At 35.7% G+C, this 27,638-nt stretch overlaps 1 protein-coding gene across 9 annotated transcripts in view; it reads right to left on the reverse strand.

Moving 5' to 3' along the window:
• Positions 1-264: 264 nt before the first annotated feature.
• Positions 265-27,638, reverse strand: part of SLMAP (sarcolemma associated protein) — an 86,708-nt gene continuing 59,334 nt past the window's right edge. For 5 of the 9 annotated variants that reach the window (XM_085302326.1, XM_085302330.1, XM_085302329.1 and 2 more), the window contains 10 exons: positions 25,559-25,615; positions 22,567-22,647; positions 22,247-22,306; positions 17,567-17,689; positions 16,741-16,815; positions 12,967-13,287; positions 11,520-11,637; positions 10,562-10,733; positions 7,993-8,127; positions 265-3,273 (listed from right to left, as the gene is read on the reverse strand). In XM_085302326.1, the coding sequence (XP_085158452.1) occupies positions 3,184-3,273; positions 7,993-8,127; positions 10,562-10,733; positions 11,520-11,637; positions 12,967-13,287; positions 16,741-16,815; positions 17,567-17,689; positions 22,247-22,306; positions 22,567-22,647; positions 25,559-25,615 (1,232 nt within the window). In that variant the 3' untranslated portion in view covers positions 265-3,183. Of the gene's footprint in view, positions 3,274-4,330; positions 4,421-7,992; positions 8,128-10,561; positions 10,734-11,519; positions 11,638-12,966; positions 13,288-16,740; positions 16,816-17,566; positions 17,690-22,246; positions 22,307-22,566; positions 22,648-25,558; positions 25,616-27,638 lie in introns of all 9 variants that reach the window. The other 4 variants (XM_085302327.1, XM_085302325.1, XM_085302332.1 and 1 more) reach the window with 3 other exon arrangements.

Here is a 27,638-nt window from a genome sequence, read left to right on the forward strand (position 1 = left end):
AATTTTAGGACAAAACTGAGTAAGTGTTCAGATATGTTACTAAATCTTCAAAATTGAACTAGTAATTGATAAAACAGTTGTCAGACTAATCTTCCTAGTATGAGGAACCTTTTTAAACCTCAAACTTCAGCAGAAGCTCAGAGTGCTTATTTTACAATAGGCTTTCAGAACCTTACATATTTGTGGAAAAACTGCCTTGCTGCAGTAACTCCAAGACTGAGTTAAGTCAATCATCAAGTCTCACAAGTAAAAAGACAKACCAAGTATGAATGTAAAAGAGCACACATATTTACTGTAAGCATAAGCAATGAAAAGCAGCTGAAAAGAGAGGTTTATGCATAGATAGTGCTTACAAAATAAATCCACTTGCTGCTTTAACAGCAAAGCAGTGAAGAACAGTAACTTCCCAGTTAACCAATCCCTCTCCACAGGGAGTCCCACAATGAAAGTGAACTGTGCATTTTACCTCATTCCTGATAATTTTGAATGTGCAAGTGTCAGAAACTCCTGGGAAAGGCACTGTATTAGGGAAATGCAGGTATACTTGTAAGCACAAACACCCATGCAATGTGTACTATACATTTGTATATACAATACAAATATGCACACATGCACATAACTGAGAAATCTTTCTCCTTTAATACAGTCATGTTGGATCTTAAATTTCAGTTCTTTGATGCACTAAATACCTCTGAAYACCCAGTAACATCTGTCTTTAACATAAAATTAATCTATGTCACAGGAGGCACCAGTCAGTCAGGGCTCACCCCAGGTGGGTCCCCAGATGGTCCCTCAGCATCTTCCCTGCCACCAGCCCCACCGGGCTCCAGAGAACCTGGTTCCTCCCCAGTCTCTGCTCCACCTCCACACACCACCTCCACATGCTACCGGCAGGGCAGAGGAAAGAGAAGAGAATCAGTTAGGAAAGAAACAGTATCTAAAACAGGGACAAATAGAAGATTCAAGATACTAAAGAACAGAGGAGGCAGCACCAGGCTCCCTTCCCACTACTGCCCAGCTATCTGCTGTACTGCTTCTCCAATCTTGCCAGCCCTGCCACAGGCATGATCCAACTTTCACCTGAAAAACACTATTTTTTCCACAGTGATAATCTTCCCAAGTCCTTGACTACCCTCTTCCCCAATTTCTTTCTGAAAAACAGACAGGAGAGAGATCATCTAGACAAAAACAAACCAGTGCAAATGTGAAATACAAGGTAAAAATGTCTTTTGATATTACTGAACATGCTGCAGACGTTGTGCCTAGTAATTGTGGCAATATCTAGCATAAAAGAAACTTAGTATGGATCTATTGCTTTCAAATGAGATTCAACTCAAACATGCATAGGGAGAGTAAAGTTATTTTATTAAATCATGCACATCACGTGTGTTAGTGCAAATAGTTTAATCTGTACTCCAGAAATTCTATTGTATTTTTATATCTTTACAAAATAGATTTAAAACAATTATTTACTTTAAAAAATGTAATTCTGAAGTTAAGCATTTCAGAACAATATTTGCAATAACCTATATACAAGAGGTACTGGGTACCACTGGCATACGAGTGTTCTGTGGTTGGGTGGCTTCCTGCAACTGAAAATGATGAAATGAATGAACTAAATGACAATATTTTCTACAAGTCACTTGTGGACTATTTTCTCCATAACTACTAATCCTCCCATTAGCCAATCCCACATAGCTTAAGGTAGAACCTTTAAAGGACAGACAATGATCCTCAAAACCTCAAGGTAAATTTTATGCTAAATTTCTATTTAAATATTTAAACTATCTGTCGATTGCCGTAAGATCATTTAAAGCCAATTGAATCTTCAAGATTATCTCCCTATTTTGAAGTTTCCTTTAGTAGAGCCGTTTTACTTTACCATTCTTTAGCATATTATTTGTCTTCAATAAACTTTGAAGGAACTGTTGAGTTCAACAAGATAACTACAGTCTATATTTAATTCAGCATTAATACAGTGATTCCCAAAGTCAGCAAGTAGCAATAACTATAGTACTTAGATAAGGAAAATAAACTTTACAATGGGGACCACTGCATTATACTTATAAGCCATGTAATGTTGATGCAAAAAATTTAACTACCAAATTAAATCATTGTTCACCTGACACATACATGACTAGGTATATGATTCCAATTTTGTAGCAGTTTATGTATCTCTGAATTTTTTTGGCTAATCATAGATGCACGGTAGCAGTTTTTAATGAAGTTACATCAACAAAAGCTTATCTAAAGAGCCTCTCCAGCTCCTGTCAGAAAGTATCAAATGACTGAAAAAATAAATTGATATAATGTGATATGTGAGAAAGTATTCATACTTTTAAAGAATGCATCTCTTTAAATATATGAAATTTAATAAATTACATTCAAACTAAAGTTAACGCAAGTTGAATCACTGCACTATGTCCATCCAATGACCAAGTATTTGCTCCCAGAAATACCTTAGTTCACTCAAGAACACACACATGCTTACACTCGCACACACGCACACTAAATATTCTAGGCTGGTCTTCACCATCAGTGTCTATATCTCTTTAAGGCTGGACAGGAATTGTGTTCATTTCCAGAAATCATTAACAAAACAATCCTTATCAAATAAAAATATGCTTCCTTCAAAAGGCCTAAGAGAAGTTACCTTAAGTCTTGTTCCCAACAGCTCAGTGACTAACAGCAAGTGAAACGATATACTAGTTTCAGAAAAAAACACACACTGAAAGGCACTGAGCACACTGCATCTGTTTTCAAAGTATCTGCAAGGTTATTTGACTTGGGTGTCCAAGTCAGCAAAAAAGTCTTTTTCCTTTTAAATCCAGCAATCAGATTCTAAAGTAAAAGTCCACAAACCTAGCCATTATAAATAATTTGGTACCAAGAAGCCTACTTTAGGCCACCATTGTAATATTTAGAATCCCAATATACTAATTTAAAWCTTACGTGAAATTGTAAGCAAAAATATTGCTCACAGTATGATGAATCACAATTTTATTCCCTCTTTATAGACAGATACATTTTATACAGTTTAAAGCAAATGACCCTACTGCTGTTCTCACGCAGAGCTGTGCTGTATTAAGAGGTAAAAAGGAAGAGAATTAATCTGTTTTCCCTCAGTATATGAGTGATGCCAGCTTCTAAAGGGAGGACGGTGTATGGATTCAACAACAGTTCTCATGGAGAAGCTCTGGTTAGGCCTGGGTACAGCACCACGGCTGTTACAGCAACCAAAGCTGCCATCACAGGCATCCAAGGCCATTGTCTCTGTGTGGAGAGAAAAAAGAAATCAATATCATATTTGCTCTAAAATCACACCGATCAGTTTACCCCGTGGTTCCTCAAAGTCCTGAGTACCTGTTGATAGGCATCACTAAAACGTTACCCATGAGCCCTACTGCAGGCTAATCCTGACTTATAGTACCACAAAATTAAACCGTATTTCTCTAGCAGAAGAAATTCCAATGGAAAACTCTTCAAAACTCTTCATGATCAAAAGATCATCAGGAGAAGCTTTAGCAGCCCCGTATTTCCAGCTTCACTACCATACACACCTCAGAGACCTCTACTATTAAAAATGGGAGGGCTTAAGATGTTTAAAACATCGCACGTGCCAAGTCATTGCTAGACATAAGTTTATGCAGTAATGCCATCCTTAACTTATTTTTTGAATGTTTAAATCCAGATTTAGATCTTGGTTCTTAGCAGAGCCTAACAGATCAGTCTTGAATGCATTGTCACAATATTTTATGACAACAATAGAGTTTTAAGAGAAGGACACACCGGCAGACATTAGAGAAAATGCAAGCTGAGAGTTGAAAATACAAACCCACCACCTATTTCTCATCTTGTCTTTTTTCCATCTTCTTCACAGCAATAGTGAGAAAAAATAAAGCGTTTAAAGCCAGAGAGGAAATTCTTAGTCCATAATTAAGAACCAAAGCTTGTCGATTTGTTGTTATTTAGAGGCAAACTCTTCATTTTCCATAGTTAATTAAGCAATTAAATTTTCATTCAGGCCCTAGCATTGCAGCATTGTGCAAAATTTAGCCCATTCGCTAAAGACAAACTGAGACCAAGTTAGAAGAGGCACATTCAGAACCAGTTAGAGTGAAATTAATTCATTGTTAAAGAAATCACACAGATGTTAAATGATTAGTTGATTGTGCAGCTCGTCAGTATCAACAGAATGGCATATTAAATGAAGGGTTTGCTTCAGGTAAATAAATACCTGTGAGCATTTCACCATGCACTATTTTATACAGAAATGGCACAAACAGGTGAGAGGGACAAACATACATTGACTGAACAGTAGTGCTTGTACCTGTCGCTACCACAATGGGCCGTAACACCAATACAGGAAAGCCAGGATTAGGCCGATGAATACGGCTGGGACGGGTTGTAATATGGAAGGCTAAAGAAGGGAAGGGATATTAAAAATCACTTTGTGCTATAAATCAATCATGTAAAGATGATTTAGAGAGGGGAAAATAAGTCAGTGAGTTTTGGTTTAATTGAAATGTATTAAAGACATCTAACACAATACTGCATGATCTAATTGGCATACAAAGTTAGTACACCATTCTAGTCAAATGAACAGGGATGTTTAAAAATAAAGGGAAGTAAGTAGAAAATACTCGAAGAAACCTCTTGTCACAACTTGGAATTTAGCACTTAAAAGCAGTATGAGGCTTACATTGACTTGCCTGTATCTTATTGGTATTTTGCTTTTAGTTTTCTATGCAAGTGACAGGAAATCCCCTCYGGATTTCTCTTAAAGCAGTAAAATTCATACCAGGTACCAAATTTTTCATCTGCTTCTTCATTCCATGCAATTTAGCTTCTTCCCATTTTCCATCACCAGGCTCCAGGAAAAAACAGTATTTTCCTCAATTAATGAATCAATTAACAACTATGGCAGCAGGCAAATCCAGTCACTTAGACATTTCTGTGAGATAACATGACTGTACAATCAACACTAAGTTACTGTAAAGCAGGGAAGTATATTCATATTAGAGATACCATAAAAATCAGCATCTCCAGCAAGTCAGCCTTGTGACAAAGCACAATTCTAAGAGTCAGTTAAATGCTGTAGCTGGGCCAAACTACCAGCTACGAAGATTGCAGGGTTCATTTAGCTTATGGCCTCGTGAGAGCCATTGCACATTTTCTCAGTTACTTTCAGCCAACTGTAAATTACTTCACATTCTGGAGGATAACCTCTATCCCTAACACAATATACAAAAAGCAAAAAGGGACTTAATTTCTAAGCTGTCCTTGGAAAGCATCTACTTTCTCTGTATCTTAGCTGATATAGTTGTGCACATACACAGACACACAGAGGTTAAGTTCAAACCATGCTATTTTCTTTCAGATTTTTTTTTGGTGCCTAAGCCACTTCGATTTTGTTCAGTCAACTAAACAAATACAAAGCTTACGTTTGTAGACTTTCTTAGGCATTATTTTGCAATTTATAAATCAAATCTCATTCCGTTATGAATTTGCAGCAGTCATTTAATCACAGAACCTCAAGTATGGTTCAAAACACAGAAAGTTCAAAATACTTTAATCTCTGCCATTCAATTCTTGACTTTTAAAAAATTCATATATATTTTAATCAAGGCATATATATTTAATAGACAAATCATGTGCAACCAAGTCATTTTCATGCAGTATTTTTTGTCATTGGTGCTACAATTAGAGTGCCATCTTCCCACAGAAAGCACGTTGATAGAAACAATCAGAGCAGTGTTCAAAAAGTGCCAAAAATTTAAGTCAATCAGAGCAGCTAACGTTCTCAAACCATTCACAAACAAATCCATCATATACTGCATCACAAAATAACCATTGACTACAAACATGCAAGCACAAGTAGTGTACCATACTGCTAAGTGTTTCAGGACACAGTACTGCTTTTTTGAAAGTAAAACTTTATCCTCCCAAAAGGAAAAGTACAAAAACTTGTGAATATTTAAAATCATATTCCAAATGGAGCAAAGCAGCCCTCTTTTTTCTAACATTCTAGCATTTATTAATTCACAGGACAATTGTAGAGTGTTTTTGGGTTTTTTTGTGTTTGTTTTTTTGTTTTTTGTGCCTGTGCAACAGGCCTGTGGCATCTTAGCAAATGAAACAAATTTTTAAATATCCACTGCATTTAATGAAATTGCCTTCAAACAGCTAAAATTCCTTCCTCATGAGGAAGGATCTCCTCCCAGCTGAGAAGCAGTTAATGAGGTTTTTCAAAAACATGCATCCTAAAACCATAAAAGGACATCCTATAGAGACATGAAGATGTGCAAACACAGATGGGCCCCAAAAAGGAATAAATCCCACAGTAGGAACTGACTTTCTATAGGACACTGTCCTCAGAAATTAAGTAACAGATAATGATTCAGCAAGGGAGGACAATGATATTTGAAAAATTTGACCTTGGAACTCAGCCCAGCATCTACGATTTTTAAAATAATYCACAATATATTTTACATCACTGATTGCAACTAACACTTGCATGAACAGCAAGCTTGTCCAGTAGTTCTTTATATGGTTGGATGCTCTTCATCATACCAACATACCCTGTTGCAACTAGTTCCTTTCCCTGGAAGCTGATTTTGGCAATTCGGTTCCTTATTTTGTTTGAATACTCACCTCAAATTCTTGCTAAGAATCCCCTTCTATCTTTGCAAGCTTTGCTTTCATCAGGTGCTCCAACTCCATTCATACCCTTTCTTCCTGCTACTATTCCCCCTTTTCACTAATCATCCTGATCTTGAGATTAATATTTTAATAAGCAGAGAATCTCATACTCACAATCATTTTTTCAGTGTGATCTCTTCTATTATTTTGTGTGTGTGTGTGTGTGTGTGTGTGTGTGTGTGTGTGTGTGTGTGTATGTGTGTCTTTTTTTAAAAGCTTCTTCCTACTTTAGCAAGGCAGTATTATCTGGGCTGTTATTGCAGAAGAATCCTAAGCAGAAAGCAGGTTCCAGTAAAGTACTATCTTGAATACATGGCTGTGAAAAGTAGGAATAGCTTTGAATTCTTTATATTCCTCTTAGCTCTAATGTGTTACAGGTTTACATTCACTAGCTGGGCTAATTCTGGCAAGAATATTCATACTAAACTTCAGGCATCTAGCAGCCAGCGAGGTTTGGAGTACCTGTAAGCTCCATCTACACAGAGAGAGCGAGCGAGCCTTTTCTAAAAGGCTATTATGAAACATCCATTGTCCTCCTATTTTGCACTCCCCACTATGGGAGCTGTTCTCTCTCCACTGATCATGAGGGCAGTACAGGGAGACTAAACCAGTCATTCTACGAAAGTAAAGTGTCCAAAAAGGCTGCGATTATCTTATAACATGTCTGCCACAACCTGTTAACTTTTGGAGGATTTCAGAAATCTCAGTATGCAAAAGTTGTCCCAGCTGTAACCTCAATTCTAATGATACAATCTCTCAAATTAATTGCAACAGAAAAACACTTTTGTTAGTGAACAGAAAGGATAGTTCAACTGCACCATGTAAATCCTAAGCCGCTAAGGGATGACCACAATTAAGAGGCAGGAGCAAGAGTCAAGAGATAATATATGTTGTAACACAATTAAAAAAAAAAAAAAAAAGATCTTGAAGAAGGTTGCTTAATTCATTTGGATGCAGGTGTTTCAGCTTTTACCTTTGTATTACTCAAATTAAAATGTTTTTCCTAGTTCTGGTCCATTAGGAATTAAGTCAGATTTTTCAAGAGAGTAGCTATCTTGAGCCACATTTAAAACTGTTATGTAGCTGTAAATCTAACTTGCATGTACAATTTTAAGTGTGTAATGACCTACAAATTTGCACTTGTAGTACCAGAATGCAGTTTTGCATATAATATGGTACATAGCCTTTCTGAAAGTCTGTCCTTCACTGTACAACACTCAGTTCTCCTAATCAGCAGGAGAATTGCCAGTGTCATAACCAGACTTCCCCACATACTTTGTGCAGACTTACGTTATTTCCTTTTTCTTGTAGCAGCTTCAGGTTTTCTTTACACTGTTTGAGCTCATCTGTGATTGACTGCTTTTCTTGTTCAGCCATCTCAAACTTCGCCTTCAGCTCTGAGAGCACAGTCTGTGTCCTTTCATACTAAAGGCAAAGAGAAAACAGTCTGCAGACCCCTGGGATACGCAGTGCACGCTTACACCTGCTTAGCACTCATCTTCCCTTTCTGCCTTATGCCTAAAGTAACTCAACTTGGATCAGTGCACTCTCTTTGTATAAAAAAAAGTAAGCAAGAAAAGTCTTTCAGAGTGCAACTAACACTATCTTATCTCCAGAAAAAAGGAAGAAAAAACCCAAAAACAAAAACACAGCAAGAAGAAATGATTTGCTCTAGAACTGTTCAGATTTTCTTTAAAAAGAAACATAAAAACTGTGTCCTCTGCCTTTGAAGGGCTAGGATTAATTGCACGCTTTTTCAAATAAGAAAGACTAAGAAAATTTATATTTGTATCTAGCATGATACAAAAAAATATAATAAATTTTATTTTTTAGATTGAACGATTTTCCCTATCACTGGAAGGGAAATATAGCCTATTTTTGACTAGCAGGAAGCAATCAACAGCAAAATAAAATTACACCGTGCTTCAGAAAGATTAGAGGTCACCATAATTAACAGAACTTCACAAGCAGACAGAGTTCTACAAATAAATTAAAACTAGAAGCACATATTAACAATATCAATTTTTACATTAGGTTTCAGACACTCTGTATGGCCACAGCTTCAGAACTCTTCCACTTTAGACACATGCAGCACCTGGCCATCACAGTATGCCACTAAGAACATGCAGGGGCAATGGTTCAGAACGAGCTCACAAGTATTTCTCCTGTTAAATAAACCCACTTTTATAATACTTTGAGAGATATCTTTTGCATATTTCCCATATAAATTTTAATTGAATAGGCCCTTCTTTGCAATATATTCAAAGTCAGCAAATCATTAAATTGCAAAGATTACAAAATTTTTTTGCCTGGGACACATCCTAAAAATAACCTTTTTCAGCAGATTGTCATTTATATATGCCTTGAAAAAAAATTCACTGCATAAAGCACTATGCAGTTTTCCAGAAAGCTTTCTCATACTCAGTTGCACTGAGAGTCTTTCTGAGAGAGAACAATTTATGTGCTGCACCAGGCACAATAACAGTAACACAGCACCTATCAATAATAAGAATGGACAATAACGCATTACACTGTTAATCCAAACAGTTCACAATTAAGACTTCTATGTTAACCTCAGAACACAGATGGCTAATGCAAGGCTAATCAACTCTAGGAATGAATTGCAGAAATAAGGAAATACTAAGTAAATGCAAAGCCTGAATTCACCTATCTCATATCAGTTATTAAATAGGAAAAAAAAAAACATGGAAAGAACTGTAAAGACAAGATACAAGAAACAAAGTGCCATTCATATTTAGATAGTGGTCTTACATCTAAGCTGTCGCCTAAATACCTAGAGCAACCAAACAGGTGCAAAAATAACATTCCGTATGAATCAAATTAAACCTCTTCCTACAAAGAAAACCAAAACAGAGAAGCATAAAACATACAAAAACACTATGTTTTATCATTATTATGCTGCAACCCTAGTATGGGTTGAGTACAAACCACACCTGGTCAATGTGTCTCATGTTTGTGCATTATGGACATCTTCTCCTTATTCAAAATACTTGCATTCAATCTTCTTCTATAGATCACAGTTTTCCAGTAGCCCTCATGACAGGATTAGCAAGGACAGAACTAATAACCTTCAATATAGGCACTAACTGCAAACTTAAAAGAGTAGGCATCTTTATAGAGCTATACATACATTAACAAGATTGGGATTTTCAAATTATGGATATGGCAAAGAATGTGACAAGGATGAATTTATGACAAAGGAAGGAAAAGGACTGCAAATTGGAGGAAGTAATAGCAGTGACTGGGGAAAACTTCAAAAATGCTCATGAGTGAAAGCAAGTAACTCCTATGAACTTCCATATGTGATCTTAAGTTAGGCAGATGAAGCATATCCTTGAAATGCTACCTCTTCCTTATGCACTTTCTAATCATCTCCAGAAATCTTGTGATCCAGTAAAACAACTGGAGACTCACCTTTGTAAAGAACATGCGTTCCATTGTCAGATAAAATAGCTTAAATCTAATGAGGAAGACCATACTGACTGAGAAGAACTAATTTTGATTCTTAATGGTTAATGAGAATCTATATCACCATTATCAGGAAGACTGATACACACGCCATCTGAAGGAGGTTTAACTTGTCTAAAGAGCTTAATATTGAGCACTAAGGTAATGCATAAAAGGAAACTTTAGGTTTCCAAACACAGACAACTCATTTTATCTGAAGTCTTCCCTTTTAGATTTAACCACTCAATATACACATTGGTAGCTAACATAAAAGTACTTTCAAAGTATAAAAAAGTTTAAAAGACTTTGTGTTTCCTTCTTTTATTTCAATGTAAATATCTTAAAAGTCAAAGTCAGTAGGCAGAGCATCCCCTTAAAATAGAAGTGTTACCTCCTTCTGAACATCCTTTGCTTGATTTTCAGCTTCAGTGAGTTGGCTTTTTAGACTAGCTGCATCCCGCTGATGTTTTTCTCTCAAAGATCCCATCTGATTTTCAAGCTCTTTTCGAGACATTTCAAGAACACTTATATCGCTGGTTAGCGCTAAACTCTGTTTCTGAGAGCTGCAAAACAATATCCCTTTGATTCCTCATGTTTTGTTTCCTCATGTTACATTCAATCAAACAAAATATTTTAAAGGACTATTTAAGGAATTTTAACATTTATGTATGCATATATGTATGTATATATAAGCATGCTGGCAAAATTCAAATCTAGAAAAAAAAATTGTTCTCCCTGTATCAGTTACTTTGTGAATTAAATGCATATATCTGAAACTGAAAAACAAAAGAACAACAAATGAAGTATGGTAGAATACAAATACTTTTGCACTCTAAAATCTCTCTCAAAAAGCACTTGCAATAAAGAGATTTATATTCTTCTACTAAGTGAAACATGGTAAAGAGTACTACTTCTGCCCATCATCATCACTGGTAACATGACAAACTCCCACAGTACACTATACTGAGAATCATTTTCAAAGACTGAACATTAAGAATTCCTAACTTAAAATTCCCTACATAGTATATTATCTTTTAAGCAGAAGAATAAATTAAGCCTATGTGCTTCCACAACGCACACTTCAAGTCCTTATTTTTAAGTGGCAAAATAAATTAGGATACCTTGTGAACATGGAACAGGCCTGTTATACAGAAGCATTTTCAAAACAGAAATTTGAAAATGTTTTGACCAGAACTATCATGCACATGAAATTTCAATACACTTACTCCAGATATCATCAGACTTCTAAAATCTTTACTAGAGGAGAGAAGGGAAGAAAAAAGGGGTGGTGGTGGTGGGGAAACTCTTAGGCTATGGTATCTTTCTTCACAAATCCTTTCTGCACTTACCTAGAAAGCTCCTTCTCTTGTCGCTGAAGTTCAGATGCAAGCAAAGTATTTTCCTTCTTTAGTGTAACACACTCAGCTTCCAGAGCACTCCATTCCTCCTTCAACTTTTCAAGCTCACCTGTAATGAATAAATTTGAATTGAATAGAGCAAAACAAATTTAATGAATGCTTCAACTGTCACCAGGGAACAAATGGAAGAAAAGCTAGTATCAGTCAAATACTGTATCATGTCACAATTCATTGTGACAATCATGTCACGTGTTCCATCACAAGTAGCTATAAAGCATATATCAAATTATGTTTTACCATTATGAATAGTTTGCGAGCCATTAAATAAGTTAGTGCTTCTTAAGATTAGCTTCTTCTAACACACCAAGCATAGAAAAGACTGTTTACAGGTCTGTTCTAACATTTTAGAAACAGCGGTGGAAAAGTATATTTGAAGAAATTCTTGTCCCAGCAGACTTAAAAGTAACGAACAATCAGAAAAAAAATCACTAGATACTATACATCTGCTAAAAAGAGAAAGAACATTTAAAGCAACAGTATTAAAATTAGACCTTTGAAACTAATCAGTTACCAGCAAAATTGATTAAAAAATTACACGTCTTCATGGAGATTGACTGAATGAGAATTCTAAGCACATTTTACATATGCCAGCTTCTCCAGGCATATATGAAGTCTCACCATGAGCTTTTGAACTGTATTACTCAATAGGCATACACCATCATCTTGATAGTTGAAATATGATTACAGAAAAAAAATAGAAGTAGGATTAAGTTGCTGAGCTAGCAAAAAAATTAGACTGAAAGCAGCAGATTCTACAAAACCTGAAGCTAAAAGGCCTGAAGTAGTGGCTCTCAATCAGATCTTATGTGACGTAGGTGCATTGCAGGTAAGGTGAAGTCCAAATGAATGAGCCCAGAAGAATTATACTGGCTCTGCACAAGATATTTGTGTATCTCTACATCACATTTACAGAACAAAACTTCAATTCTAAGATTAATTAAATATAAAGAGAGACCATCAATTCTGAAAAGCAGAGAGGAAGTTACTGAGCATGGTAAGCCATAAAACAATCATTTGTTTCAAATGTAGCTTTGCTAAGAAAACTAAAAGGCCAGAAACTATTGATTAACAAGATTAAATGATTCAAATTCTGCAAGTCCTTTTGGAAACCTGTGGCAGTATCAACCACATTAATAGGGCAAGTTTTCCATCTTTTTAAATTGGCATTATACTTGGCCTGCTTTTGATATCACAAGATAACTAGGTAATTGAGGTATAATTGAAAATTTTTATTTATAGAAACATAAAAAAAGGTTTTTATATCACTGTACGCTGTGATTTTTGTATATGCATACACACACAAATATTGATTTGAATATTTGACACTCAGGTTGATAAGGATGTTACTATTAGCACTGGTCCCTGACATTCCTTTTACCTTTTAAACGAGTAGCTTCTTCCTTCTGCTGATCCTCACACTGCTGGCATCTGAGTTGAAAACTGGCTTGCAGACTGACAATTTCTTTTTCATAATCTGAAGCATCTTTCCGCCACCGTTCAAGTTCAGCTCGTACTTTCTGTAGCTCCTCTTGCAAAGCAGAAATATCAGTATCTCGTTCTGATGCTGTCTTTTCTGCTACTTGTTGAAGAAGCACAATCTCATTTTGAGCATCAATTAATTGATTTCGAGTGCTTGAAATTTCATTCTCCTTTTCCTCACGAAGATTCTCAATATCTTCTTGTAATCTTCGCAGCTGAGCTGGAAAACAGATGTTAAAATTAAGATTTTTCTTTTTAATAAAATGTACTTACAGAAATTCTAAAAAGAGATGACTCCCTTTCTCAACTCACTGCTATTTAATAGCACTAAAGAATCCTAATGCAATTCAAAAAAGACTGACCTTGTGAACTGCTCTAGTCTTAGAAGGCAAAAAACTATGTAATGTATTACAGAGCATAACATTACAGAGAGTGAAAAGAAACTAGAAGTTGCTTGGACAAAGCCTCCCCTGCCACACAAGCACTTTTTTTTTTGGGGGGGGGGGGGGGTGTGGGAAGGTAAGAGAGGGTTGTGCCAAGTGAGACTATTAAAGAAACTCTCCAGAAATTTGAAATCAAGCTTCAGATCTAACTTCTTCATAAGCAAAATAAGTTTTATAGAACTTGGAGATTACAGGGAACAAGACAAGATAAAGCAAGAAAATTTCTGTGACAAGCCAAACAAATTTGCAAAGCTACACTGGAAATAGTTGCCTGTTCAGCCATTAACTTTATGATGTTTATAAGCATTCAAGGCACAGCATCCAGTTTTACTCTATTCTCCAAACATGTAGAAAAGGAAATAAAAATTATTTTGCTTCTTAGTATATATATTTTTTAAAAGTTCAGGGTGAACTTTTGATTGGGGGGGGGGGGAAGAGCTGCACCTAAACTACTGAACTGTAAAAGTCAGCAGTCAGTCACATAAATTCTGTATTATTTTGCATTTCTCAACTGCATAAAGCAAACTATAAGTTATTCACACTCAAAATTGTTTAATTATTAAACACATCTCTGCTCTGGGAGAAATTTTTCATAAGCAATACAGGCTAACAAAATCCTTTGCCAACAGTTGCAAAGAAATACAGGGAACAAGGATGGAAAGTACAAAAGTAGAACTAAGTAAACTCATGACTGATAGAACTACACTGTTTAATTTGCCCCTTTTTCCTCTCCTTCATTTGCTTTTTAAAAGTGAGGGATCAGAGTACACTTGTATTTCATTGTTTTTCAACATGGAAAAAGTAATTACTAAATTAATGAAAAATTGCTCCGAGAAGGAAAGAGCAAAGTTCATTCTTAATATCAATTGGAACTCTCACATGAGTTACCCTAGAGGGTCAGAACTACGCATTTAAAGTTGAATGTTTTTTCCTCTGAAGGAAGAAACAAAGGCAATGGAAAGCACAGGGATGATAACGAAGTCTTAGTAACTGTCATAGATTTCTTACATTTAGTTTTGTTGAGCTACTAAGCTCCTGCTTCGCAGTAATGACAGTATTTCAAAGAAATCTGAATTTTCTTCTGTCTGCATTGTTGATGAACTGTTAACACTCCCTTTAAATCCTCAGGCATACAGAAGAGCATGTTAGGACTGAAAATCCAAAGAACATATACAAACATTTCTCACATTCGGTGAAGTTGTGGGAATAACTTGCACAGAAAAATTACTACCACAAATATTGAAACGGTTTCTGAAGCACTGGATGTTATTTCAAAGGGCAATCAGAAGGAAAACTTCCATTACATCTSTTATTACATAAGCCGTTATATCTAAACTGAATGCTTTATTTTTTTGAAAGGAATGACTAGTTACTTGAGCTACAAGAATTTCCTCATTCCATTTATCTGTTCATCTAAAGGGAGCTTCACACGTAGACACAGGATCTCAGCTGTTCGAGGCATTCTCTTCTGTCAGAAGCATAAGCCATGTAAGCACTGGCTAACAAAAAATGTTGATTCCATGAAAATTGTCCAAGAAATGTTACTGTATGAAGCTACAAGGTTTCCCCCGCAACCCACTACAGATCCCAGAAGCTGCCAAGAGAGAATGCTGACATTAAGACAGCTTCTCCCTATCTGTGAAATACGTCTTGCCCTGAAAGTTTGGGAAGCAGCAAACGTACATCAGACTGTTTTAAACTGCCATAGAGAGAGAAGAGGAATCATTTATAAAGATCTCACATAGGAAACATTCAGGAGACAAAATAGTACAGAATTGACAAGAGTTACCTTGCAGCTAATGTGGCCCTGTCAACTGTCAAGTTTGTGTTTTTTTTCTTTCTTTTTTCTTTTTTTTTTTTAAGAAGATGTACATTTTTTTTCCTTCTGTATAGACATAACATAACCACCAAATATCCTGACTTCTAACCTTTGCTACGAAATTCTTTATTCGGAGTTTTCTGCACATTAGCAGCCCAAGTTTCAAAATTAAATTACCCCTCTTGTTCTGAAGAGGAATATTATGTTAGCACCACTTTCTTGGAAAAAATAGCAAATATTCTTTGCTGACATTCATAAAATAGCTATCACATAAGCTTCTCAAGTGTAACTGCTGTGTGACAAGTAGCATAGTCCACAAACTATCACCATAAAATAATTTGTTCAAGCTATTTGGGCTTGATTTCCTAAGAAAATGATGCTTATGTGCTTACATTTTCTTTTCATCTGACTGTCTGCTCATCTCCCTTCCAAATATTTTTGAGTTGAACGACTAACTAAATATGAAATACTGACTGAGATCCCAGGCTATAAAGTTCATAGAAGTTTCATAAAAATCAGTGGYTGAGTAGATGTTCACACTAGCATTTGCTCTAATGTAGAGTTCTAATACAACCCTTACCAAGGGTGCCTGTGACCAGTGAGCTCACAGGTACAGGCTGACAAGTGGGCATGCAACTCCAACAGCAKGACTTGCTACTACTTGCCCAATTACACAGCCACATGACAAGATAAAGAGCTAAAAGCAAGCAYAGAGCTTTTAAACTCTGGCACATCACAAGGAGCTGCAAAAGCAACAAAGATGTATCTATCTCCTCAGGCCCTCCTACAACAAATCCATAGGAAATCAACCTGTCAGTTCCACTGCTCATCAAAAACACTTCTCTTGTCAACACAGCACTTCACTAGTTTGGAAATGGCAACTTTAACTTGTGATAAAGATGATGTGTAAATCACACGATTCCATCCTGCTAGAGTTATTTTGGGCTGAAAAGAGCATGATCGTGATCACAGCAGTTCTTCAGAGACTGCCTGTTCTTTATGAAATTCTGGGGCTGAATGTAGATCTGTAGTGATTAAAATTATTTAGGAGGATTTTATCAGTAAAATGAAGAGATTGAATAGTAAAAAAAGACTGCATACTCTGAATGTTTGTTTAGAAGGTACAATAGTCACACTAAGACTCTCTGAATCACTTAGAGCTGATGAAAAAATGAGGAGAGAAAGGAGAACTATGTTACAGATTACATCTTTGACATTTTCTAATTTATTATCAGAGACACAGGAATCAATGGAAAATGTTTCATAATACATTTGAGATAGCATGAAAAAAAATCAAATTTAACACATACACATTTAACATCTTCCTTCATTAGTGCTTAAGATCCACATAATTGGTAARAGATATGTTTCTCCTAAGACACAAAGAATGAAGTAGAAAATTATTCCATACCTTGCAGAACATTTATTTGCTTGCTGGACTCTTCAACTTGCATTCGATATGCTTTCCTCTCTTCTTCCAATAGCGCTAAAAATAAGTGAAAACAAGTCCAAAGATTGTTAGTAAAAAATATTTCAGCTTTGTAGTAAATTACAGTCACAAATTCCCCATAACGGAGAAGATTAAAACAGTCAGTTTATTCCAGTAAGTTATCAAAGCTAGTAATTATGTAAGCAGTTTAAGAAAAAGTTAATATTAAGACATTATTCCATTATTTTGGTAGTATTTATATTAATTTCAAATTAATATAATCAGTTGCCAGATGCAAAAACTCAATGTGTGTTAAATGCAGTTTGGTGTAGGAGTAGAAATAAAAAAAATGCTGCAACGGTTTTCCAGGACGAACAAGATGTGATTAAACTGGGCTATACTATTTCCTGTTAAAGATGACCCTCAGTTTTGCAGCTAATGAAACAGCTAGATGATCTAGCYGTAAAATGATAGGATGATCTGAAAAAAACCCCATCCTACTACTGAACACATTATGTGTGATTAATATTTGCAGATGCATATATTTTTAATGATRAAATATATGGAATATATCTGTAATACTACAAAACATATTTTGGTCAATACTGACCCAAAAATTGAGAGCTCAATTTAACTGTACCTATAATTTCTACAAAACAAAAAAGTTTATGACATGCTGTGCAAGAAGCCAATACTGTGAACACAAATTTATTTATAGTATAGTCAACAAAACTAGACCCTCTTAAGATTACCTGGTAAATACAGTTTTAATGGATACCCTACACAGTCAAGTTGATCTGGGTCTCACCTTGAAGTTCAAAGCATTTTTGTTTACTTGTTCTAGCTAGCTCTTGGGCTTCAACCAGCTCCTTGTGCAGCTGCTGAATCTCTTGTTTAGCCTCAGTTTCTGATTGTGCACCCTGCAATTCATCTGATAAAAGAACATTTTCTTTAAAGCATGAATTTGTACAACAGTTTAATTTGACTGCCATGTGAAGACTGGTCACTTTCTATTCTAATCATCCAAAGTTAGTTAAGTAACCTCACAATTTTGTTAGGTAAATATTAGCAAAAATATATTAATWTACCTTGAAAAGAAGGAAAGCAAATGCAAATTTTAAAATATTCATTACACTTAACATGCAGTAAAATAAAGAAAGAACACAAGAATCGGCTTTTAAAAATAATGTATCGGCTGRCAAGGATTACTCTATCCACATAAATGAAGAAACTACAAGCATAAGACAGTTCTTGATTGTGCATACGGCTTGTTTATTTTAGAAGGAAGCTACTCCAACCTTCCCTCCTAAAACAAACTTCAGYGATTCCGTATCCCCTTCACCCCAAGCTCACTCTCCCCTCAGCACACACATCTATTTATCTTTAGGTACATGTACACAGCCTTGTACCGGGCCTAGTTTCTGCCAGTCGGCTATGAGAGATTATGCAAACCAAGTTGCTATTAAGTGATTCGCTACTCCCAATCAGCTTGCTACTGTGCAAAGTTTGGTTTTCTACCTTTCTCTCTCATTATRCATGTGGATCACAGTTACAAGAAAAGGAAAATTTATGCAAATATCCTACAGTAGAACAAAATGAAGAAACTGAACAAAAATTTCACTGGATTTCATTCACTGGCCTTGTAATACTAGGCCAAGATTTCCCTTTAAAAATAGTTTCACTATAATCCAAGTTAAAATACTAGGTACATCTTTAACACCATTAGGTAACTAAGCACATTATTTAAACTGTAAACAACAGTTAAAACATTTGCTCTTCCTCAAACCAAGTTTGTATTAATTAAAAATGCATACTGAAGACCTCTTGCATAAAAAGATAGGTCATCCATATGCAAATTAAGTATATTTAAAGCTGACATATTCGAGGGAATAACCAGGAGTATTTGTAACTAAAAGCAGTATAACGTAACAAAGTATGTACTGGAAACTATATGCAGTAACATAAAGAGGAAGCCCACAGGAATCTGTACTATTAGGAACTGAACCACAAAACTTTTCAGTAAATGTTCCTTAGGTAGGGGTTGTGCAGAAATAATATGTTCTTAAACAGGCACCAATAAACTACATTGGCAAAAAGGTTAAAATTTTATATAATGCCAATTAGGTGAAAAAGGTAAAAGTGGTAAATCAGTGAAAAAGAGACATTTGCACATCATGGGAGAGACAAGGAGTACAAAGAAATTTATCCCAGTACTCTGTTAATAAAATTCTAACCTTACAGGCCATACAGATTTAAGATGAACAAACACTGCATAGGATAAAAAACAAGAAGATCAAAACACTTTGTCTGGACCCTTCACTAACAAGGAGAAATTAATACAAGCTATTTTTTACCTTGCCTTTGCATTTTTGACACGCATATTTGACTCTATGTCATCAATAAAGTAGCTTTTAAGAAAATAATTATTATTTTTTTTTTTTTCTTAGAGTAGTTATTTATCAGATCATGCTAAAGTACTCATATGGTCTCTCTCTAGGAGAAGAGCTACAGGTTTCCTGTTCTCACAGTGATGAACTGGTGGGATCAAGGAGTGGAGTCATGTGCATATGCATGTGGTTTTGGCTTTTTCAGAACAGAACTGAGAACAGAAAGAACAAAGAGGACTAAGTATTTCATCCTAACACTTTCTTTCACAGTTTATTAAGGAAAAACTTGGATTTGGAACTCTTATTTGAGATGTTTTGTTCTTAGCTCCTCATGGATRAAGTTGCTTGAGGCAATTAGATTTTCAATCCCTAATGAGACTGTTCAGAAAAAATGGAAAAGGAAGTTGACAAACTGTGTTCAAAATCATGCCTGATAAAGCAGCAAAGTCCCAAATTAACAATAAAGAATCCCAAATGAACTTTCCAAGGGACAGTATTTCCAAATCAATGAAATCAATGAAACATCATAAAAGGTAACACTGCTTCAAAGGAGATGAGGAACTCAAGTTATGGGACAGCATAACAGGTTTWGGGAAGGCACCATCAACATCAAGGTAGAAAGTTTCCTATTCAAATGCAGTAAGGAAATTACCATATGCTTGATTACTTGTAAATCTAAGGCCATGAAGAAAAGTATGAGCATTAAGAAACAATTTAACAGCTTTTAAGAATTACACAAACAGAAAATTCTTTTAATGGCACATTTAATAGTGCAAAGTGAACATCATTCTCACACTAACTTTTGAAAAATTTCCTTAGTGAGTAGGATTGCTCTATTCATAAATAGAAAGCCTAGTAATTATTATTGGGCTTAGAATTAGATCCCTCAAGAAGCAAATTCACATGTCATTAGTTATGAAAATTGGCCTGAGAAACAACACAAAGAGCTGCAATTAAAGTCTTTGAGCAATTTCCAGAAGTATTCAACATTGGACTAACTGTTCTCAGAAGTCTAAGGAGTTTTATCATTAATTACAACTAGGTGGTGGTGGTGGTAGGGAGAAGGTCAAATACACAATAGTTTGAAATCCCTCATTCATTTATTACAGCTCATGGAAAATTTTCATCTGCAATCAGATTTTTCGCTGTGTTATAAGAAAGAGATCCTTAATTAAGATCATTTTTTTTAATCCCGTCAAAACACTAAGCTCTCCTTTAACACTAACATTTTTTTTTTTAACTGGATTGGTAGATTTAAAATTGCTATCAAAAAGTCAGTAATTTGCTACAAATCCTTCTCAAAGCATCTGAGYTTGTTCTCCTTCAATCTAGTTCAAGAAAAGAAGTTTAACCCATGGCTCAGATTTGGTAAAGTGTAGTTCTACATTGCTCATCTTATATCCATATGTGCTTAGCCTGTGGGAGCAACATCGTGAGCAGGGTCATATTTCTCCAAGTTTCACAATGACTCCTGTTAGAAAAGACCAGCAAAATYCTGAAAGTGTTATTCAGTATTAAAATAATATTCAGACAAAATCAGATAAATAATGTAAAAAATGAGTTTTCTTTGGCTACTGAAACACAAAACAATAGTCTCAAAACTTCCTGAATCAACAGACCATTGACAATATTCAAAATTTCTTATCTAAATTATCACATTTCTTCAGCAAACTCCCATCTGACAACATTTTTTAGTAAGATTCCATGAATCAGTCTTGGCATTACTAAGCAAACGTAAGGATGTTGGTAAGAACAAGAAACTGAYTGCCTTTATTGCTTGCTCTTTTACACTGTTTAACATCTACCTGTTTTAAACTCTGCAAGCTCTTCTTGCCAGATTCTGRCTTGGCTAAAGCTGAAACAAGGCCAGAATGCACTTTGAATTTATTGATGAAAAACACCCTTAGATGAAACTGCAGMAATTAAACATCTCAGCAGTTTTTTTGCTCCATTAGTTTGTTTTCTAAATTCCAACAGTCAAACAAAAAGGAACATTGGCTTTGGAATTGATGCATCCATATTCARAACAGCTGCTTGTTGAGAAGTGTTTTCACACTTGCATGATTATATGAATGTATAACAAATCCAGTTGAAAGTGTCTGTGGCTAATAAGATCCTTTTTARGACAGTCAGGCATAAGGTAGCTTTCTGACAAAATCTCAAGAAAACTGTGGGCTCACAGGCTCTTCATAAAAATTAAAAAGCAAGCACTTCATTGTAGAGATATTTTTAAATGATTTAATGACAGCAAAAGAGAAATAGCTATAAATAGCTGCAAGAGAAAAAAAATTATCCCAATTATTCCAGTTAATTATAATATGCAGTTCAATAGCATAGCTGTGTATGCACGCAGGTATTCTACTTTGTAGCTTAAAAATTCAGCGGTGGCTACGGTTTAAATCATTGATTGCCTAAAGAKAGATGAAACAATGAGTGAGTCACATGAAAAAAGACTATTTCTGTGTGCCTACAGAAGACTTGATTTAGCCCCTTAGGAAGGCAATTACCTTTACCTGCCAGTTCAACACACCCTGGACAGAGAAAGCATAATGGCAGACTTGCTTGGCCCTTGATATTAGACAGTTCCAATCAAGGGCGTAGCATGCCTTTAGTGGCTGTATTTCCTTCCTGGGCTACAAAGCAGAGCCTCTCTTTTTTTATTATTAAATACTCTAAACTCTCAGGTGGAAATTAAGTGTATAATATCTGGCAATAATGGGAACTATTTACACAGGTAACATTTGGCAAAGCTTAAAATGGTTGCTAAAGAATCCCTTATCTCCACAATTATTGACTGATTRTATACTGAAACTATTTGTGAACAGTACTTCAAGTTATAACATGTAAATCCCAGGACAACGTTGGTGAGCACAGGAAACTAGCTTGAAGGATGCAAATTATTTCTATGCTAACACTCAGCAGTATGCTTTTATATTACCCAAAGGAATCACTAATAAGGTTAAAGTACGACTCTTCCATACCACCACATTTGAATTTCAGCACTCTTCATTCCAATGCACAYATACATTTGACAGAAATACAAGTAGACACAAAAATATATCCACAGATTATGCATCTAAGTTACAAAAGTTCATGATTACCTTTCAGAAGGGCTACTTTAGCAATTGGTTCATTTAGTTCTTGGTCATCCATTTGGGCATCTGAAATGAGAGAACCTTTTAGAATAGGCAGACTGCATACAATTTTCACATACACATTCTTTAACCCAAGGGAATCCTTTTCAATTTCCTCACTTTAAAACAGTCACCATGAAATTGCAAAATATACAATATAATATTGTTTTAAGCTTATATTTGKCTCCACATAATACAAGCATTCTCTCTTCTGACAGGAAAGTTCACGATTAAGTTACTTAATTCAAGCCAATTCAATTTTATAGAAACTTCCATTAAAAGCTTACCTGTAGTGTCGTCACTGCTTTTTTCCTTGCTTGGACTAAGAGTGTCTGACAAATCTGATTCTTTCACTCTTGCCTGATTCTCTGAAAGAGACAAGGAGAATCAACTAAAAATAAATAAATGCTTTATTCAGGCTTTTATTCATAATTTTCGCCATCTATACATATATCTACTGCTAAACATCACTAGGAAAAAAGTCAGAGAAAACTATGATACTTAAAAACCCAGTATTTGCTTATTTCTTTACAGCTCTGGACCAAAATGGATTCAGTATGACTAAAATCATTAATCTAGCCTTGCATCTAATATGAGATGTGACTGCCTCGTATACAGCTTCAACTTTCGTTTAAAGCTGTATTCTTGTCAGCTGGAACTCAGTGTAAAAGCCAATTGTTTTAATCATTCAGGGAACAAATAAGAAGAGAAATCTAGAACAATGCAGATATTGTAAAAAAAACAGAAAGAAACTGCTGTAAGAAAATGATTTAGTATTTCGGTCAAATAAATTCATAGCAACGATTCTTGTATATACTGTGCTGCACCCTAATGGAGAGCAGAGATTTTCAAAATGGAAGGGGACTTAATTATACTAATTCATCTTTTCCCACGCATCAATCTTACACCCACTAAATTTGTCAGCTATGAACCATGTCACCAATGTACAGACCCAATTACATATAATGAAGTCATTCTTGGCTGACTATGTGCAGCCTTGGCTTGACAGCATTGCTGCCTAACCACAAATTAATAGGTTTTTATGATGCTTAAGTGCCAGGTAAACAGATTTAGAAAGGCATCATTACAACGTTCCCAGTACACAAACTTTATTTTTTGCTATATACACAGAAACCATGATGAGCACAAATATCTCTACATATAGATACTGCAGATGCAAAAAAACCCACCAGGACAGGGGAGGGAAGATACACAGTAATAAACACATAAAGTGTGATATATCAATAGGATTGGTATAGGAAATTATGTAAACAAGTAGTATTAAGAAAGTTCGTTATTTTTACAAATAACAAGAGAACAAACTGAACTAAATCCCCCCACAAATGAAAGAAGTTGCAATTGAAAACAACATCTGCACTTACACTGGGAAATAAGCAAGATGACAAAACAGGTTAATAGGAAAAAAACCTGTTTATCTAAAACGAAAAGGCAAATTTTTACATTTCTTTGTACCAGAAAAACATCCACATGTACCTGTATGTACATATACATTCAAAATACATTGGAATTACTGCCAAGTCTGAATCTCTAAACAAATGTCGTATGACTTCAATTGACTTCAAATGTCATGACTTGAAAAGCAGTTAAAAGTTTGATGTTTTGGGGTTCTTCACTAAACCAAGGCGAGTAATTCCCTCTTTTTAGGGATAAAATTTTTAACTAATGTCTAATAATGTTACAATACAAAGCATTATTCACATATCTAACAGAATTCAGCCCACAAGACTGCCATTAAAACTCTACTGCCTATCAAATCAAATACATGATTGCTATTTAAAGCTAAAATTTTTAAATAAAGCATATCCTAAAAGCCTCACCCATGCAGGCTGTATCAGTGGCCATTCCAGACGTGCTAAGATGAGCAATATCTGTATCCAGCTAACTTTACCATATCTGGTCATAAAAGGAAGCACAGTTTTCTTGCTCTGTGCAAAATGGGAGGAACAGTGCAAGCTCCAAAGGCTGAATTAACCCCCTCTCTCTCCGCCCCCTCTGCGCCCCCCAATCTTGGGTACCCAAGCTTTTCTCCTCCCCCTGAAACAAGGAACAAGATCAGGCACTACAGAAAAAACATAAAGGTTTCTATACTTGAAGCAGAAGTAAAAAATGTAAGTGGTTTAGAAGCCTGCTTCCTAATCCAGAACCTGGGATACACTAGGGACCATATTATATGTTGTATGTAAGTCTAAAACAAGCCTGAAAAAGCACAGTTATAAGCACAACTCTTTCCTGTAATATATTATTTCACAGTAGTCCCTATTTCTCATGATAAAACTGAACTGAATAAATATGGTCAAAATGATGAAGCGTATTAAAATGTGTTGACATCATACTTGATGAGTTAGAATATACTAACAAATGCTAAAAATAGCAGATCATTCTGCAAGATAACTGGCATGCAAGTGTTAAGTTACAGTTATTGTATGCATTCTTTTGCCAAATATGGCATGCTGTCTATAGTTTACTCACATACAGAAACAAGTTAAAGGCGCAGTTTCACATATAAAATATAGGAAAATAAATTTTAAAATGATGTCACTAAAATACCAGAATTCATTACAAGCTAACATTTACTCGACACAATAACACTAGGCAGGAGAATAGAAATTAAACAAGTAAGTTAACAAGTCAAAATACTAATGAAAAGCTACAGAAAGAGTCAGCCTACAAGTCCAAACAACCTTACATCATTGACACATAGGAAATACCAATCCACAAACTTTGTAGCATTCCAGACTTTGATACTGCAAGATAGGGATGTCTTTCTAAACAAGATAAATCTTCTCATATTAGAGTCTTGCATTTCACGTGTTTTATACTGAAAACAGTAAGAAGTTAGAAAGTCGCACTTTATTTTTTTTTTTCCACTTGTAAAATTCAGGTTTAGGAGTTTAACAGTGATTTTCCAAATTGTTATAAGAAAGAAAAAAGTCAAATTAAAATATATTTTATTCACCCCTTAGATGAGATCAAACATTATTTCCAGTTTTCTCTTACTGTAAAAACAAAAATCTGTTTGAAATTTATTCAGGAGCTAGAGATTTATGTCAACYTACAAAAATTATCATTTGTCCTTTAAATCTCTTTACCCTAAAACAGTATTTAGAGCACAGTTCAGTAAACAATATACCTTGCTTTAATAGATTTTTTTTTAATGAACATTCAACAAAATTCAAACTGTTGGTTTAAGTCAAAACATGCATTAAAGCATAATAATAAAAATGCTTCAAAAATAGTGAAATAATCCAGAAGTCTAACCTTTCAAAAGCTTTCTTTCTTCCACTTTGGTTAGATGTCCCTCGTCTATGATCTTGTCTGCCAAACAAAATAAGTGTTACTTTCCAAGCTTAAATTAAGCAAGCTTTTCTCTGTACCCATCTACGTAGACTACATTCCATGACCAAATTAAAAGCTGATAACATTACTTCCTACTGAGGCTTGAACAAAAACTTTATTCTGGCATGTAGTAATGAAACAGAGCACACGAGCCTACTGAAACTTTGTGATAAACTGCATAATTATTTTCTTGGCAAGTTATTAAGTAACTGACATTATTAAATGCTTCAGTTCACTAATGAAAGGCTAGTAAAATTTTCTTTTTTAATGGACTTTTATTTATTTATCAGGGAACAATAAATAAATACATCTTCAGAGTAATCAGAAAAAGGAAGTCCAAAAGATGGATGCCTAAAATAGATATCCACCAAATATAGCAGAAATGTAGAAATACACCATGCAAAACCAGCAACTGAGAAGCCACCTCCCTAGCATAACTGCTTCAACAGTGCCCATGAAAGATGGGCAACATTAGCCTTTCTTAATTTAAAACTTTCAGAGAGTTGCACAAGTTTCCAAAAAGTTGTTCATTCACTACATTCAGATGCACAGAATTTAGTTTGTACATAGCATTGACAGGAAGCATATGTCAAGTGCATTAAAAAGGCATAAAGGGAATTTGATAACATATTGCTAACTTCTTGCTACTCCAGCTAGCACATGAAGGTAAGCAGCAAGACCAAGGGGAGAATAGGTATGGGTTAATAAAGAGGTAACTACTGAACTAGTAATTAATGAAACGTCCTCCTAACAACAAATAATTCAAGTTCCCTAACAACTGGTTAGCAATCCCAATAAGCAGAGCTACTGAGGGTCACGTTACAGGTCATTTCATTAATTTCAGTGCAGTACTCTTGTATTTTAGATAGTTAGCAATGCTTTCAGGGGCATCCTAAGGGCTATTAACCACTTAAATGCCAGGCTGGAAGCGCCTCTATGCTCTCCCTGCTGGCTCCCTGCCCACGAGGCAGAGAAGGGGGTTTGCTGGTTACCCCACGTGCTGTTAGCAAGTAGAGCGAGACAGACAAAGGGGCAAACAGTGCACAGACAGTTCAGACCAAGGAAGCCAAATGGCAGCAAATCTTTCCAACTTCTCCCACAAGAATAGTGACCTTTTGTCAGCATTTCTAGACAAGTGGCTCTGAAGACTGAAAAGCCTCTCTGTTCCTCTGCTGGTATGCTGCTGTAGCCATGACTGCCTGGAGACAGAGGCAGGACAAGAGCTGCACGGAGATACGTTTTCCAACTCTTACTGCAAAGGACAAGCTTTCAGACACAAACAGCTGAGGTCTGAAGAAAGGCTCATGGGACCAACAGCTTGTCTCTTTTTCTCTACCCAAAAAGACCAATCCATCCAAAAGAGATAATCCCTCCAAGTATCCACAAACACGGTCCTGCTTTTCCACAACGTTTTACAAATACTGTTTCAGAGAAATATGCTGAACTGCACTCTGGATTTTCAGGATTGGATTCTGGTCTCAAGTGATTGCAGGAGATCACTTATGACCCAGTTCAGACCAGTCCCTCGTTTGCTAGAGCTAAAAGAAAGTCACTGTGCCTTGATTAAAGAGGGCACAACGGACAGACTCGAGGCACCACAGCCGCAAGCAAAGAGTTACTGGATGATATCACAGAATCGTAGAAYTGGTAAGGTTGGAAGGGACTTCTGGAGATCATCTAGTCCAACCCTCAAACAAGCAGCCCATACGGGGCTCGAACCCACAACCTTGCAATTATTAGCACCACACTCTAACCAACCGAGCTAAACCGACCCCATCATCAGCCCTGTTCTATTAAAAAGATTAAACAAAAATCTTCATCTCCAGTACCCAGTTGAGACTTGAAGGGGGGCAAAGAGTGAAGGCAGAAAGTATGTAGCTGAGGAATTCAGCCAATATGCCTGAAAAATAAGCCAAATGTGAAAACCTGCACCCGCAGTAACTACCAACTGCTTGATGTCGAGGGTGTGAACACCTCATCTGTGTTAGYTGGTTAGCTTAAA

This window comes from Rhea americana, unplaced genomic scaffold, assembly GCF_003343005.1.
Source record: "Rhea americana isolate MKP2758 unplaced genomic scaffold, rheAme1 scaffold_19, whole genome shotgun sequence".
Lineage (NCBI taxonomy): Eukaryota > Metazoa > Chordata > Aves > Rheiformes > Rheidae > Rhea > Rhea americana.